We start from the raw sequence: 17,352 nt of genomic DNA, 5'->3' as shown, positions 1-17,352 counted from the left end.
AAATGTCACACCTGAACGCTCGCATCCTTTTAATTATGTTTGAAATTATGAACATTGCTCAACATCATGAAAATTAAACCTTATTTTCAATAAGCAATCCTGAAAAATATTTGGGGTGCTTAACTTTTTTCCAGGTGTATATTTTATTTGTGTATTAGAAATGTTCAAGGGACTTCACAATCGAGAAAGAGGGAAGTGTTGTAAGCTATACTTTCAATGTTTCAATTTGTATTGTTACGTCTCTGTGTTCGTTTGTTAATTTCCCGTATAATTTCTTTTGGATGAAACTTTTAGCGATACAAGTCCTTTCTTAAATAAAACTAGTTTATTCTTTCTCAATTCAACTTTGTAATACACTTAATTTCCACAGTCACTTTAAACACACGCTATAATTCACAATGATTCGTGCACTTACTTACGGTCACTACAGCGCTTGACTCAATTGTCCGTCTTTATCTCTGCCTGTCTGCAATTTAATTCTGATTAATTTGTCTCACGTTATCCGGCGCACTTATATACAGGAATAGAGGGCGCCTAGCACATACTGGATTATTCGTGATGTTCCCCGATCCTTCTAGAATATCATGACTTGTTACCAGATTCACGTGATTACCGCTGTCGTAAACGTATTGTTGCATCAGCGAGGTCTCGTGACTAGTATCACGCCACCCCCTTTCTAGAAATATCCTGTTTCTTCGTGAATGCCCTAGCATTTACTAGATTAGGGGTAGTCTGGTATATATAAGATGGTCACAACGTGACGGGATAATGTGTAGGTAGTGAGTAATTGAACTGTTACAAGAGATAGAAAAGGTCATGGACGGTCTAATTAAGGAAGGGATAGTCGGTCACAACGTGATGGGGAACAGTGCAATGAGTAATTGAATGTATGCGGAAAATATATTGTTGGCCACGTGAGACGTGAGCGTTTTTTGTGGAGCGACTGTTGAAATTAAGTGTATCGGTAAAGTTGTATTCGGAAAGAATAAACCAGTTTTATTTAAGAAAGGACTTGTGTCGCTAAAGTTTCGTTGGAACTTCGTTAGTTAATTTTCCATAAATTCCGAAGACGTAAAAATATATTAAAACAAGTCAAATGTATATGCAAATGTTTTTTACAATGCTGGTTATCACAGTTGTGTCCAGAACTTTAAATAATTGTCTCTTTTTCGTCAAAGTCCACACAGGCTGATTCAATCACTTTAAAACACAATTGGACAAAACAAATAATTTTTTCTCTACCCTTTTTTTTACAACAGGATCTTTAAATATTGCCACTATACACTCTTTATGGCTAAACTTACAATCACACAGTCTAGATCTAACTTTGAACGACATTTTCAGTGCATATTTACACCCCAACAGGGGTCTAGATCGTTTCACACACTATTAGATATTATGACACAATAACACTCAATTATAACAACAAGAAAAACTCAGAATGTTCTTGAATTATGATGCAATAATACAATAATTACCAATTTATAACTACTGAACTACACAACATATGATTTGCAGTTACATATACAAACCTGTGATAAACTATCACTTCTAAAAATAATTAACTCGTGTTATATAAACTATCAACTCGTAACTCTTGCATTAAACTTAAACTATTAAAGTTGGGTATATCTAACAGGGTGATTAATCCTCTGTAGCATCCTGTGCTTTCACACAGAAAACATCAATTTCTAAAACATTTTATTGTTGAACCAAATCTCAAAATTGCAGGGTTAAGTCACATCTGATAAATTTTAGTGGTTTAAATGTCATGCCTGCTGAAGTGATCTAGAATGACAAAACAAATTCTATAATTCTACAAGTATGACAAAAAAGAGTAATGGTATTAAAACTATATATGTACTATAATTTCTTATCATTACAATTTTCATGTGCAGTGGTCATCAACTAGTCAATATTTATAATTAACTCAACAGTCACATTGGTATTAATTATGAAGTTTGATAAAAATAAAATCACAAAGAACATTATAGCTACATTAAAGTATTGCCATAGCTTCAAATGTTACTGTATGAGTTTCAAAACAATATCACTGTTATTACATCAAACACAGATTAAATTTTATACCTTGGCAATTTCGCCTGTTGGGTGTTAATGTGTATCCTTCTGGGCAAACACATACAAAGGAGCCTTCTGAGTTTTGGCATGTCCCTTCTGAGCACAAATTCTCATACTCCACACATTCATTTACATCTAACACAAGAAACAACAACAAAAAATATGATTTAACTTATATAGCTAAAAAACTGAATTTTAATTACATTATAAACTATGTTATAAAAAACAAGTTGACTTAAAAAATCAAATGTGTTACAATAATTATTGTTCTTATGCATTTCTCCCTAGTCTGGAGACCGAAACTAAATGAAGGTGGTATAAACTTTATATACAATAAAAAAAACGTTGTTGTAGTATAATTTCAAGTGAAAACCTGAATATATTATTATCAATCAGCAAACTTTACAATCAGGTGCAAACAAGACAAAATTCTAGCAATTCCAAGCAAGTTGTTAAATGACTTACACAGCAGCATTGTTTGTAAAAATGGTACAGCATGGTGTATATTTATCTTATATTTACTGTGAAAACCCACAATACTTTTCTTCATCAACTTAAATACAAGTCATTTTTCTGTCCTAATATTATGTACTAGAAAAATGTTTTATAATTATTACAAAAACAGGAAAATACTTCTACCAAAGAGAAAAATTAGTTCAAATGAGCAGAAGCAAATTAAAATTTTCCTTAGTGTTTACACCTTGACAAATTTTCAAAGACAAATTTGAAAATTTATTCAGAAAGTAGGCAATTACTGAAATAACTGTGGGAAAGGAATGTTAAGTTGGAACTTATAAGATTATAATATATTTCTTTAAAAGTCAACAAGAAGAGTACAAAGACCTCACCAATACAGCTGCGCCTGTCTGAACTTAATTGGTAACCTTCTTGACACTGGCATTCAAAGCTTCCAATGGTGTTCCTACATCGCCCATTCAAACAGATCCCATACTGTGTTCTACATTCATCAACATCTTCAAAAGTAAGAAAATACCAATCAGTAAATAGCTTGTTTCACTTCTAGTTTTATATTATGATAATATGAATTTAACAAACCAACACTTATGCTGTATTTACATTTATTTTTAGGTGGAACATAGTACAATAATTTCATATGTATGACTCAAGTGTTAATGTAAATTAGGAATGTTATTTTGGCAATTGGTATATCCCCTTATTTAAATTATTTCCTATAATAAGTACAAAATGTATGCCAAGAAGAGAAATATATTATTTTGATTGAATGAAATTACAAAAAAAAAGGAATTATTTAACTTCTTGTGTTCTAAAGAAGAAAATGGTAACAAGAACAAGTGTATGTTAGCTGCACATACATGGAGCTTTGTTAAGTTTGTGCAAATAAGTAAATGGTAGAAAAGATATGTTTAAATGTACTTCAACTGTAATCTGGAAAAATACTGAAACTAAAAATATTCTCTGTCCAAGTGTCACTTAATGTTATGTTAAAGTAACACAAAAATATACACAAGAAGTAGTGGTTCTTAAATACACTCATTATATGAGTTGTATATTTTAAAAACCAAGATTCTTGTATGGTTAAAGCCATTACAAAAATTAATGAAAAATTCAATTATGGCAGTTCACAAGTTATGTATTTTGAATAATTCTAATAGTACTGTTGCATCATCGAGATCATGTGATTCTCATGCTCTCTACTTTCTAGAACTATCCTGTATTTTGGCGAATGCTCTAGTATTTACTAGATATAGGGTAGTCGGGTATATATAAGAGGGGGACAACGTGACGCGGTAATGTAATGTGTGTATAGACAGTGAGTAATTGAACTGCAGTCAGAGAGCACGAGAGACGTTACAGCGTTTGTTTAGCGTGATTGTTGAAGTTGAGTGTATCGGTAAAATTATATTCGGGAAGAATAAACCAGTTTTATTAAGAAAGGACTTGTGTCGCTTAAGTTTCGTCGGAACGAAGTTACGGAAAATCAATTAACAAACAGAGACGTAACAGTACTGTAAATGTGAAAAATTCAGATTATGGTAGTCCACAAGTTATGTATTTTGAATAATTCTAATAGTACTGTAAATGTTGTAAGTTTATTTCACATCAATTGCACACTATTATTTTATTTAGTTTGATGACCATTACATATGAACAAGAGTGATGTGTGAATGATGAAATGTTTAGGTAGGCATTACTTTCAGGCTACATTAATGGAAAACTGTATTCTAATAAAATGCATCACAATAAACCAGAATTATTTTATGGTAATTTTATTTGCCTACCTTAGTTTAAATGATTAACAAGTTCAGAATAATATAACAGAATAGAATATGATTAACACAGGAATCAGAAGAGTTTCTGATTAACAGCCTGTTCATTTAACCATTTGTTTTTTTACAATATAGTGAGTTTGAAATGATCACATGATTTTCTGGCTATTTTTCTAATGCAGATTCTTAAGGCCAGGTGTTGGCCTTCATTTCTCAATTACATTCATTTTTGTAAAAATAAACCTTTTAGAATTTCTTCTAACATTCAACATATATTCTTACTACCATTTGACTTATTACAATATTAAAAAAGCAATTTGTCGTTGCATTATTGTTACTTATAGTGAAAAGCATTCTAATGTTGAGATAAAATATCATACAACATCCTCCTGGACAAGTATGGATAACACAGACTATGGAGGAAAAGTAGCTCTGCCCTTTGCTTATTTCTAATCTATATGATTAGAAGTTCTGGCTACATCTAATTTGATTTCTACTAAAAATAACAAACAGACAGAATGAACTGAACAAATAGTAGTCAGTCAATCTTTGTAGAGAAAAGAAAAAAACACTGTAAAGAAAATCCCCATTAGATGCTAACTTTGTAGGCATTTCACATGTATCAAGCAGAATAGCATTTATCAATCTTACTTTCACAGCCTATTACCAAAAAAGCAAATACAAAATAATAAACAAACATACATTTTAAAATTATACTTTTTCAATACTTTTTCTTTCATGTATTTCCATGATTTAATATTTCGTATATCTTCTTCAAATGCAAAAAAAATGGAAAAATACTGACCATAACAATCTCCTTGTGATGTAATTTGAAAACCAGTATTACAGGCACATTGGTAAGACCCAGGTGTGTTTTGACAAGTACCATTGGAGCATATCCCAGGACTTCTGGCACACTCATCAATATCTGTATAAATTAAAACTCATCTGGATCATTCTTATAATACCAAAGAGTCAATAGAAGGATTGATCAAATTTTAAGGTTAATCAGAAAAAGATTAATTGTTATGATATTACAGACACTTGAATTTTAATACACACTTAAAGACAATCCACTGGACAATGGATATTCTCATACTGAAGTTTAATAATAATTTGAGCATACTAGTAGCACTCATCATGCTGTTAACATGAACTACAGCTCAAAGCTCATCAAAAAGCAAGAAAAATGTTGTAATCAGTTTTAATCTTTTTTTGTGTTGCAAAAATTAATAGAAAATAAGGAAATCCAGCACATAAGTAATGTCAATTTGAATTGTCACTGCAAGCTTACATATTAGAACTACTTCATCTTTTGATCAATCAGCTTGAAATTTTCTTTGAAAATGCACAAAGATTGGATTGAATAAACATCCAATAAAATGAATTTGTAAGAAAATGTTAGCTAAATTTTCAAATTTTTACTCTCTTCAGTGAGTATAATTTGGGAAGGTTCTACTATGAAATTACTTCATTACAAATAAACATAAAACTGAAAAGAAGAAACTAAAAACCAGAAAAAATTAAACTCAGATTTTAGAGAAAATTATGAGAGTTTAAGTTACACAGTAAGGCTAACTTTTAGAAATAAAAAAATTCACAACTTAAGTCTTGGATATTATACTTGACATGAGCATAAATTAAGCACCCAGAATTATATGAGGATTATATATAGGATTAAGTGTGTTATATTAAAATGGCTTTGGAACCTCATCACTTTGTTATACTCTATGTCACCATGTCCAGTCATGCTTTATATGAAAACAACCCTGCAGCATAATTTCCTTTACAAAAGCCTCTGACAAAAGGCTGTTTTGCCCGAAGCACACCATTGCTTTCTATTTGCTTTCCATAATCCATCTAGTGTACATGGACATGGTTTCCCAGTGCCATCCAATCTTACAGAAATCCACAGGTGCTGTGTCTGGCAAATTGATCTGTATTTTTTGTGTCAAATAGCATAAATAAACATTTATGCTGTTTGAAGTATATGATGGTTGAAAGGATATGTCACAGAAACAGCATGTATACACATAGCTTGTGTTACTTTTAGACACAGAAATCCTTTCTTATTATTTTCCATACTGTTGCCTGGGGTATGTGGATGGCTTTTGCCACTGACCTTTTTATTAATGGATTTCCACCCATTACAAGTTATAACACTTTGCTTACTATGACTGGGGTATGACTTTTTTGCAGATCTATTTCTGGCTGTTCCTGATACACAAAGACATGTTGGAATTGATATTGATGCATTAACAACCTGATTATAAGATGGAAAAGCAACATCGATAAGAATAGAGACTATTTCATTTAATAAATGTTTTGTTTTGATATATAAGTTGTTCAGGTTTTTTCATCTAAAAAAGTTACATTAATTTTTTGATGACCTACTACATCCACATGTTATTCATATCTTGTAATTTTCATTAACAGATAAGAAATGTCATCTTGTTTGATTTTTAGCCAGAACACAGTGCTTTCAGGCTTATGTGTTATCTTATTTATAGCCTGTTACTTACCCACACACTGGTCGCTATTAGGGGAAGGTTTGTAACCAATGTTACAAGTACATCGATAGCTTCCTTGAAGGTTGGAGCAGACTCCATTTGTACAAAATCCTTCTATTTCCAAGCATTCATCAATGTCTAGAATTAATCAATGATCTTAAAATTGGAGATTATATGATATATTGTACTCTCACTCTATTTTAGTCATATTAATGAAATTATAGATAAGCATGAAAAAAGGTAATTTTTCCCAACCTAAGAGTAAAATTTGCATAAATACTGACAAATGATAAATCATCACAATTACCTAATATAAAAACAACAAACAAACATATGAATGTTCACACAAAAATACATTAACTGAAGAAAACATACCTATACTCATGTTTTTTTTTAGAATTTCACTTGAACACTCCCAGTAAAAACAGCTCATCCTGCTTTGAAGTGAAAGGATAAACTGTGATATAAGTCAGGTGTTTAATAATTAGGAGAGTAATAACTATTATTAAAGTCAAGGTGGCCATATTTTTTCCCAATATTTTTTACTTTCCAAGCAAAATTTCCTCATACTCCTATCTAATTAAAACCATTTAGGCTTCTTATCTGGTTACAGAGACTAATAAAATGGAACATACTTAAATTCAGCCAACAATCTTACAGAAAAATATCTTCAAACAAGGAAACTGCAATGTGAAGGTAAATAATAAAATGTTGAATTTTTTATTTACAGAATAATATCTGATCTATCATCAAATATAATGAATTAAATAAATGTCATTAATGGAGTGACTGACTAAGGTTATGTTAAAATACATCAAACAGTTGCTTAGCTAACCTACATCATGGTTCGTATATGTGTACAGGTTCTGAGATAAAGAAAAAATTAGGGGAGCCACAATTTTCCCTAACTTTTCCAGGTTTTGGGATACTTTTCAATATTCCTTGACCTTTTGACCCCATTATAAATTTCCCGAGTTTTCTTACTTTTCAGGTTCATGGCTACCCAACTGCAGGAAATGTAACATTTTTTATTAAAGCTGAATAAGACATATTATTATGATAAAAAAATCTTAGTAATTAGCACAAATAATATATATTAAAAAATAACTTTGTTTATTCAATTAGGATTTTTTACTAATTTAAATGTAATTTTCAAAATGTACAAATTTAAAAAAAAGTCTTTATTCAGTTATGAACTGCCACACCTTTCAAATCATCTTAGTATAATGGACGTAGGTAGCATGTATGTCAGTATCTATGTGTGTAAACAAAACACCTGTACCATCTATTGAATCGCACTACAAACAAAAATCCATAAAATATTTCATACTTTGGGTATTCTTGATTCAGACAATTAGAAAAATAACTGATGTATGTGCAACAACTATTTCTTTATAATAGAACACAATTTTAAATAAAAGTACTCTCCTCACAACAAGAACATGACTTTCACTAGGATTGTACATGAGGGTTTAACTATATATTTATTGATGTAATTTTTAAATATAGCACTGAGAAACTGGAGTTCTTAAAAAACTATTATTTTTCCACTTTTAATATATAAAAATATTACAATTTATATCAGTAAAATTTATTCAAATTTTGAGCTTGGTACATTGAATCATTCTGATGCAATGAGCTGTGTATGACTATATAGCACAATCTGAACACTTTTCCCATGCAGTACTTCCCACAAAAAAATACTTTTTTTAGAAAATGTTTCCTTTTTATAAAATTGTTTTCAATGAGGTATGAATATTACAATCAATAATTACTAGCACAAAAAGCCACCCATATGGCAGCATTTCTGCTAGTTCATAAATAAGGTAAGTAGTACTTTAAATATTTGTATCTAAAAGTATTTTGATATGTTCCATCACTGTACTGTTCCTGGCTCATTTTCTTTTTTAATGTACAACCACACCTGTTGTTCATACCTAATTGCTTATTTCTAATTAAAGTTTATTAATCATAGTCCTTAAACTTTCAGTTTAAAAAAATAAAAGATTGAAGCTTATGTTGGTTGATTCATATGCACCAAATATTGTATTTTGAATTAACAAAATCAGGCAATCCTTACCAACACAATCCCTTCTATTTGCAGAAAGTTTATATCCCTCAGGGCATTCACATGTAAAACTGCCAGGAGTATTCACACATCTTGAGCTTCCACGACAAATGTTTATCCTCTCCAAACATTCATCAATATCTACCAACACAAAATTCTACAAATGTTACAAAAACAGGACCCAAGGTGATGTACTAGCTACTAGTGGATATACAAATGCACAATCAGACAAATTGACATGTTTGTACCATTGACATATAATCAAAATAAAGGTGATCAAATTGACATAAAATTGTGGGCATTTTCCAATATAAACATAAATGGTTTAACTGATGTTCAGGGTAGTTTTAATGGGCACCATTAAAAAATAGAACTATAAATATTAATAAGTAAGAACTGGGTTCGAAAAGATTCTACTAAACATTTGTGTTTTAAAAAGTACCATGCTGTTTGATGTGCATATGATCTTCAACATAATGGTACACACAAAGATAAACAGTTAAGGTTATCCAGTACACAACCAACATGCTGATAAGACAATAGAAAATACAGAAATAATTAAATCTTATTACTGGAACTGGAATAATGTTGATGCAGCATTAAGGAATTCATACTTTCAACCTCCTGGAAAATACTGTGAACCATGTAATGACACAGTGTTGCAACAGCTGTGGTCACTAACTACTGTCTTACTGATATACAGAAAGTATAACATCTAAGATACAAGTGCTAAGTTTTTCTAGTAACATTTATACATATAATTAATTCCTTATATATCCAACTGTGTATCATATATATAAAACAAAGACATAAAAGCTATGAATATCAAGGTCAAACTTTTATGGCACCCTATATTTCATGACAGCTAGGCTTGTGAGATTCCAATTTCTTTCATCTCCCTAAAGAATGATTTGAACTCAAGACACAAAATTGAAATGATCTATTAACTATGATAAAGCAATTGCTAGTGAGCACTTTTTGATGACTACCATGTTCTTCCCCTCTCACAAACTAGATCTTTCCTCAAGCCTTATCTCAAGATCATGGAACAACTTCACATTGCCACCAGTTTTTCTGTAGTAATTCAAGTTGATTTGTTTCCCTCTTAACAGTATTCAAACTTAGGATCTTGCATATGCTAAGCGAATGCTGCATGAGTTATGCTGAAGGATTAACTCACAAGCAATGACTAACAAGTCATTTTTAAAAAATCAAAAGCACACAGGCCCATCCACATATTTAAAAATATTTATAGCAAATTTCTGTCATGTCTTTCATTTGATAGTCCAACTATTTGCTGCTATGCTAAAATGACAGGAATATCCTATTCTTTGCTATAATTACTGATATAAAACAAATTAAATAGATGTGTAACTAATTATAATCATTATTATCACTTTTCTCTAACACACTGCACACTTAAAAACTAAGGGCTAATACTTGCAATATTTATTTTAATTTAGATTGATGTATATTTCTGAATGTTTGTCAACATTGAGACAAGCTAACTGTTGACTGGGTAAATTATTTTTTGCATGATTATTATTTGAGAGCATAGGATAATAATAGTTTATCTGCTTTGAATCTAGTAGTAGGATATTTGATTTTAACATCTTTTCTGCTTTTAGTAAACTAAATACTTGAATTAACAGACAAGTGTTCTATCTATCTGTCTAAGCTGCAGTCATCTCTCATTGGATGTAGCTCTCTGTCAGACTAGTCAAGTATTTCCTATTCCTTGCATACTGTGTCCCATTGATGCCTGCTTCCACTGCTATATCGTCCCTCCATCTTCTCTTTTGCTTTCCCCTTAGATATTTTCCCTATCCTAGGTTGCCGTTCCATTATTCTTAACGTCCACCTATTATCAGAATATCTTGCTACATGCCCAGCCCATTTCCATTTAGTTCTTAGAATGAACCTTACTGCATCTATTATATTTGCTGTTTTTCTTATTCTGTCAATATGACAAATATTGCTTATATCTAATGTTTCACAGACTACATTTCCATTTGCAAAACGTCGCTTCATGCAGTAAGTTCAAGACAATACTCTCAAATAAAACTTAAGTTCATATTTATCAATATATACACATCCTCAAAATCATGTTATTTATTTTCAGTATTTATGCAACCAGCATTTTCTCTATAATTTAAGAATGCTATTTAAAAGTTATCAATTGCAAATAAACAAAAATTCAAATTCATCAATCAAATTTAAACCTGTAAGGTAAGTAGAACTTTATGTTTCATAACTAAACGTACTTTAGAGAATTTTATTATTTTATAACATCAATGTTCTTGAAGCATTAAGGAATAATAACAATGTTTCACTTTTTTGAAATTCAATTTTTGGTATTCAGGTCTGATCAGACCTATTGATAATTACTGAAATGCCCAATGTGTACAAGAAATGACAGTAACATGCAGAACAGGATAAGACTTGGGGAGCTTAAGGCAGATTTTGTAGGGGGGGGGGGAGTCCTAATAACTGAACTTCATATATAAATCAAATTCAGTTCAATAATATTTATTAACTATAATTTGAGCCATACATAGACACAAGCAATGGGTATATAATAGAATACTAATTATAATATTTATAACATTTTTTATTAAACATTCAAGCAAATATTTATGAAAGAACAAGGTGTAAGAACATGTTAATGAAATATTACAACTAAGATGCATAACAGAAAGGATGAGAAAAGAAACTGATTAATACACTAATAAGCTAATATAGAAAAGTCATTCAGTATAATCAGTGTCATGGGCTAGATAACATAAAATTAAAAATAATAAATAACAAGAGTGTGTAATGTTTGTTTTAACCTAATAGTTTTTCATTCAGTAAACAAATTTCTTACTATTCATTAAGTGTAAGCTTGCTTTTCAATTTCAGTTGGATATTCAAAATACTCAACTGTAAATAATAAAATATCCCTCCCAAAACTTTGAATATGGGTTAAAAACCAATTTAATGAGAAAATTCTTGTTATCAAATGGTTTTTGCATTTGTATACCAAACATTACACCATTATGTAAAATTTTAAAGCACATTAGATAGCAATGCACCTTAAGTTTGCACCATTTGTTCAGGCCTAAATTTGTTTCTTGATTTTCATTGTACTTTTCAAAAACCTGAATGCCTAAGTTTTACCAAATGACTTTTTTGAAAGTCAAATTTCACTGAATGACATTTAGTAGTATTGCCAGTAAAAAAACGTTTAAGAAATAGTGTTTTAATATTTTAAATTTCGGGAACTTCTGAAAAAGTGAAAATACTTCTATATGGATAACCCAGTAAAAAAAATGTGTTTCTTAGATAATGCCAATTTGGAGAAACTGAACTCCTCATACTTTTTGCTTTCAAACTTTCCGAGTGTATATTTAGTCTTGTCTCAAATAATCAATGCACTGAACCTTTCTTATGAAGTTATCTTCAAAAAGAAGAAGAAAGATATTTAAACATTCACACATAAATTAACCATATGATTATGGTTTAAGTCCATTGGGCCTAGCCCATATGGGGAATGATACATGTTCAACAATACATATGGTAACTCTAAAATTTCTTAACGTATCTTTACAAAAACTGGAAACATTTTGTTAGAGGTTACTATTATTTTAACTAAACATTTGTTATTTTTTTATTATAATTATTTAGACTCAAACTCTGAATATTTCGAGTATTATCATCAAAGTATAGTGCAATGAAATGTTTAAAATTAAGAAATAGAAAAAGTATGCATAACTTTAATTTGTTGTTGAATAATCTTAAAAGATCTTTTCTTTATATTCTTAATTGAAAGCCTTTATATTTTCACATATAGTTTATTTTTAATGTTTCATTTTCCTTTCCTGTCCTTTATTGTTATTATTTATTGCACCATATGTTAACGGGCATCCTCGGGTAATATTGTGGTATCATTGGCAGAAATACTTTATTGCCATTGGCAGAATATTGTTGTGCTCATGTACTACACTAAGCCTCATGAACTGAGGCAAATTTTGTTTTATTTTTTTAAATATTAAAACCTTTCAAAAATGCATTTAAAATAGAAATAACACATAATTAAATGAAATATAAAACTAAAACCTAAATACAACTTAACTATCTATCTAACTAACATATTTCTAGGTGAGAAGCAATGCTATCAAGGACAAAAGCAGCAAAATGCTAAGAGCAGTTTGACATGCTTTGTAAGGAATTCTGTGTGCCAGTTTCAAAATAACCACTGGGAGATTGTAGTTCAAAATGAGCTCCTTCTATTGGTTATAAACATCTAGCTCAAATAAGTAGAGCTTCTTCTATTGGTCATAAACATCTAGCTCAAATAAGTAGTTATCTGCAAAATCACAACTCTATATGTAGAAAGTAAGAATGGTTTCTGTCAAGACTTCCCATGAAATTAATTTTTCTTTTGTTGGAATTTTCCCTAAATAATTTAAAAAAGGATGTGTTAAAAAGGCAATTAGCCTTGTTTCTGTCTGTACATAGACACCTAGTGTACATGAAGGATTATTAAAGTTATAGAGACTAAAAGTTAAGAGTTGTAAGTGCTTGTGTATCACAAGGCAACAAAACTGAAGATTAATAATTTTTGAAAAGTTTCTTTTGAAATAAAAATATTAAAACTTAGATAATGTAAACACTGAATTATACATTATAATGCTAATTTCATTGACATACATTGATAGTAAAGATGCTTAGTTAAATTTTGAAAAACCTCTTGACATGTACAGAAAGGAGACCAATAACCACAGGGTTAAGAGAAATAAAAAGTTAAAAAATTCATAAATATTGAAAATTGAAAGATCTTTTACATAGTATAAAAAAGGAAAATAAAGTACTTTTCTCTATATTATTGGTGTTTTGTTCTTGTGTATTTAACATTTTAACTATTTTTACCAATTTTAATGCATATACATTTAATGCTAATTTTGGCATAGAAATTCAGCCTTTATCATCAGAAACTGCATTCAAGTAATCCATAGGAATTTTTATATATGGCTTGATATTCATTTCTCTTACAAATGACACAAATATTTGATATTTTGAAGTGAGTAGATAAGAAATGTTTTTATATCTGTCCAGATATATCCAATTCTCTACTTAAACTGAATTGATTTTTCAAATCTGGACTCTATTTGGTATTTTTTATAAGTAGACATTGAAAAAACTAAAATGATTACCTTCACACTTGAGCATAAGAGAGTCATAGCGATATCCTTGATTACAAATACACTCAAAACTTCCTACTGTGTTAACACAGTTTCCATTCTGACATACCATTCCCTGACACTCATCAACATCTGTATAAAAAAAACATAAGGATCACACATCAGACTATCATAACAAGTGGGTCAAAAATAATTGAATAAGAGTGTGAGCCAATATTTAAGTCTGTAATTTCTACATCGGTTGAACAGATTTGTATACCCAAATGCTAATGCTTAAAGACTGTAATTTTAGTTTTTGTATTTGTAAAATCAAAGTTGTCATATTTCTAGAACCCAATGTACTTGACAATAACAAATCAATATGTTAAAGCTATGAAAATAAAAGGTTTACATCAATAAATACCTATAAATTGGTTTAAAATACATTTTTTTTTGTTAACTGAAACTTTGTGGATAAGTTGTAGGCTTTTATCTATATATAACTTTAGTTAACGTGTAATTGACATAAATATTCAAGGTCTGAAATAAAATGTTTTTTTTATGAATTTTTAAAAAACTTTCTGAATAAAACTCTGCTGAACTTACCATCTTTTGTGCCAGTCATGGGGTTTATATATGTTCCAGGAGATGTGCTGCATAATTTCTTATGATCCTCTGAAATATGCAAAAACCTAATCACATTCCCTTACTTCCTACATCAATTTTTTTTATAAGCTCTTTCTTTAATTTTTATCAAATTCGATATTAACTGAACATCAGCTTTGCTATCTAAGAGTCATCTATTGTTGACAAACTAATTAGGTAAGTATACTTTACAGTTAATACTAACATCAGTAAAAATCAAATTTATCAAGTGTGATAATTAGTATTATATCAACATATTATATATATATATATATATTATTTTTTTATTTCCAAGAGTTGCTATGAATAAGTAGTTTCATATGGATTGTGTACAAAAGCTATGATATTTATAAAGCCTTCAGTAATAGTGACATTTTAAAATAAAAGTATTTTCATCGCATTATCTGTTGGTAAAAAAATTCCAGCAATATATACATATACACACACACAAATATATATACATCAGTTCTCACATAACTGTACACAAGTTTTAGCTAATGAAACATTTACAAGCAGAATCAATAGTTAAAGCTTCCTGCTGTGAGATAAGATATAACATGTAGATCCTATGGTCCTCCTTTTAGTCAAATTTTAAGATGGTTAACTTTTCTTTAGATTTTCAAACATTCCAAACACAAAAGTTTACTTTTGTGAAATAACTAAAATTTTATCTCCAGATCTTTTGTTAATGAGAACATGCAAATAAAAAGGAATAAAATTACAATTTGATTTTCAACCTATAAAGCATACTTTTAGAAGTAAATAACTCACCAACATTTTTTTTGTTAAAATGGAGATTATTTTGGATTAATAACATCACAATCTTTTGTTTACATAGTATTAATAATACAAACCCATTTTTTGATTTCCATTAAATAATCACTGTTTTTCCACAAACAAAAATATTATAAATCAACAGGAAAATACTGGCAAAATTGGTTTTATTTCTTACCATAATGATTTTAAGAAATAGTAATCTTAGATGAAATTTCTTGTTAGTCAGTCTTACATTACGTTAAATGTATTTCTAGAAAGATTAATAACTCTATTCAGATTAGAATAGAAATAATTACATGTAAAATTTTAGAGTAATTTCCAGTTACTGCTTGCAGCCTAATATTTTTCTTGAAAAAATTTCAAACCCTGGGTTAAAGAATGCTTACATTCCATATAAATTTAATAATACAATTTGTGTTTCAGACATAGATACAGTATCTAAGGAATATTTCTTCCCATTTGTTCAAACAAGGTATATTGTACTTTGCATAAAATTGCAAATTAATAGTTGACATATTCACAAGATGCTTTATATACAAGAACTGCTACTAATTTATTCATAACAATAAAAGGCAAAGTGCTTATGGTGTACACATATGTGTTAGATTTCAAGGCCAAGTCTGATTCAGTAGATTATAATACTATCACAACTTCATTGTTGTAACATTTATATCTGAGGTATCATGTATAGATAAAAAAAAAAAAAAAAAGTGCATTTTCTCATTGTAATAAATTCCTTTCATGAATAAATATACTTTCATTTCATTTTGCTTAAAGATATGCTGTTACTGGTTGGTATATGTTTCACAAGAACCATAAGTTATTGATATATAATACTTACCATATAAGATTAACATGCTGATATTAGTTTCATAATATCTGACAATACAAAGTAATTTAATCTAAAGCACTTTTTTTTCTATCAATCACTTTTGTGTAACACAAAAATAAATAAACTATTTCTTAAATGAACTACTTATCATTCTCTGTGTTCATTTTCATGATTTCATTGATTTATGAAACATCAAAGGTTTTTATGTACTAGTGAAAAAAGGTATAAAATAAAAGAATAACTGAATAACACAATCCAACAGGAAACATATAACTCACTTAAATATTCAAAATGAAAAACTTATATGATTAATTGTGAATTAAAAACACAAATATTCCATTTTACATTTTAATAAAAGATATCAAAATATTTTTTGCTCAATAATCTAACATTATGTTTTTTTAAATTTAAAATCTCCATGATGCTTGTGTATCATTTTACCATTAGCAACAAAATTAAAACAGCTACAGAGCATGTAGCAACAACAGCAATAAAAAGAGCAACAAATTAATAATATTTAAATAATGACTAAACAAAAATGAGACACATGGGAAAAAAAAAACTGATCTAAGAACAATGTCATGTACACAATGCCAAGAGTTTATTCTTGTGATGGATGCCTATTCTTCAATCTGAACTTTGTGCTTAGGTGGAGTAAAATATTTAAAATATGCAACAGAAAAGAATTACATGAAGTTACATTCAAGTATCAGTTTTGAGAGTTTGTCAATTTAAATCTTCCTTTACAAATAAATGAGAAACATTACATGATGTACATGAAAAAAAGTTTAGGGCAGCTTGTATTATCATTAAGCCATGTGAGAAATATAAAACTAAATGCTTTTCTTTTTTCTTTTTCTTCTTAACAACAAATTTAAAATAGGTAGTGATAGTTCTGATATATATACACTGAGTGGTCACAAGTAAGTAGACACCTAATTTTTTGACATTTAACTGATTTATGCTAACTAATTTCTGTTCACAGAGCACTATATAAATGAAATTGGTCCGCACACTAATTACCTTGTGC

General features: G+C 29.4%; 1 protein-coding gene across 1 annotated transcript in view; it reads right to left on the bottom strand.

The window, feature by feature from the left end:
- LOC106468418 (fibrillin-2-like) overlaps positions 1–17,352 on the bottom strand; it is a gene marked incomplete at its 5' end in the record, with an annotated part of 135,868 nt that overhangs the window by 65,225 nt on the left and 53,291 nt on the right. The window contains 7 exons of the mRNA XM_013928847.2: positions 2,089–2,214; positions 2,928–3,053; positions 5,134–5,256; positions 6,851–6,976; positions 8,919–9,047; positions 14,102–14,221; positions 14,675–14,743. Coding sequence (XP_013784301.1) covers positions 2,089–2,214; positions 2,928–3,053; positions 5,134–5,256; positions 6,851–6,976; positions 8,919–9,047; positions 14,102–14,221; positions 14,675–14,743 — 819 coding nt within the window. The remainder of the gene's footprint in view (positions 1–2,088; positions 2,215–2,927; positions 3,054–5,133; positions 5,257–6,850; positions 6,977–8,918; positions 9,048–14,101; positions 14,222–14,674; positions 14,744–17,352) is intronic.

Source organism: Limulus polyphemus, unplaced genomic scaffold, assembly GCF_000517525.1.
Source record: "Limulus polyphemus unplaced genomic scaffold, Limulus_polyphemus-2.1.2 Scaffold3001, whole genome shotgun sequence".
Lineage (NCBI taxonomy): Eukaryota > Metazoa > Arthropoda > Merostomata > Xiphosura > Limulidae > Limulus > Limulus polyphemus.
The sequence above is the reverse complement of the archived record's forward strand: the minus strand, read 5'-3'. Positions and strand labels throughout refer to the sequence as shown.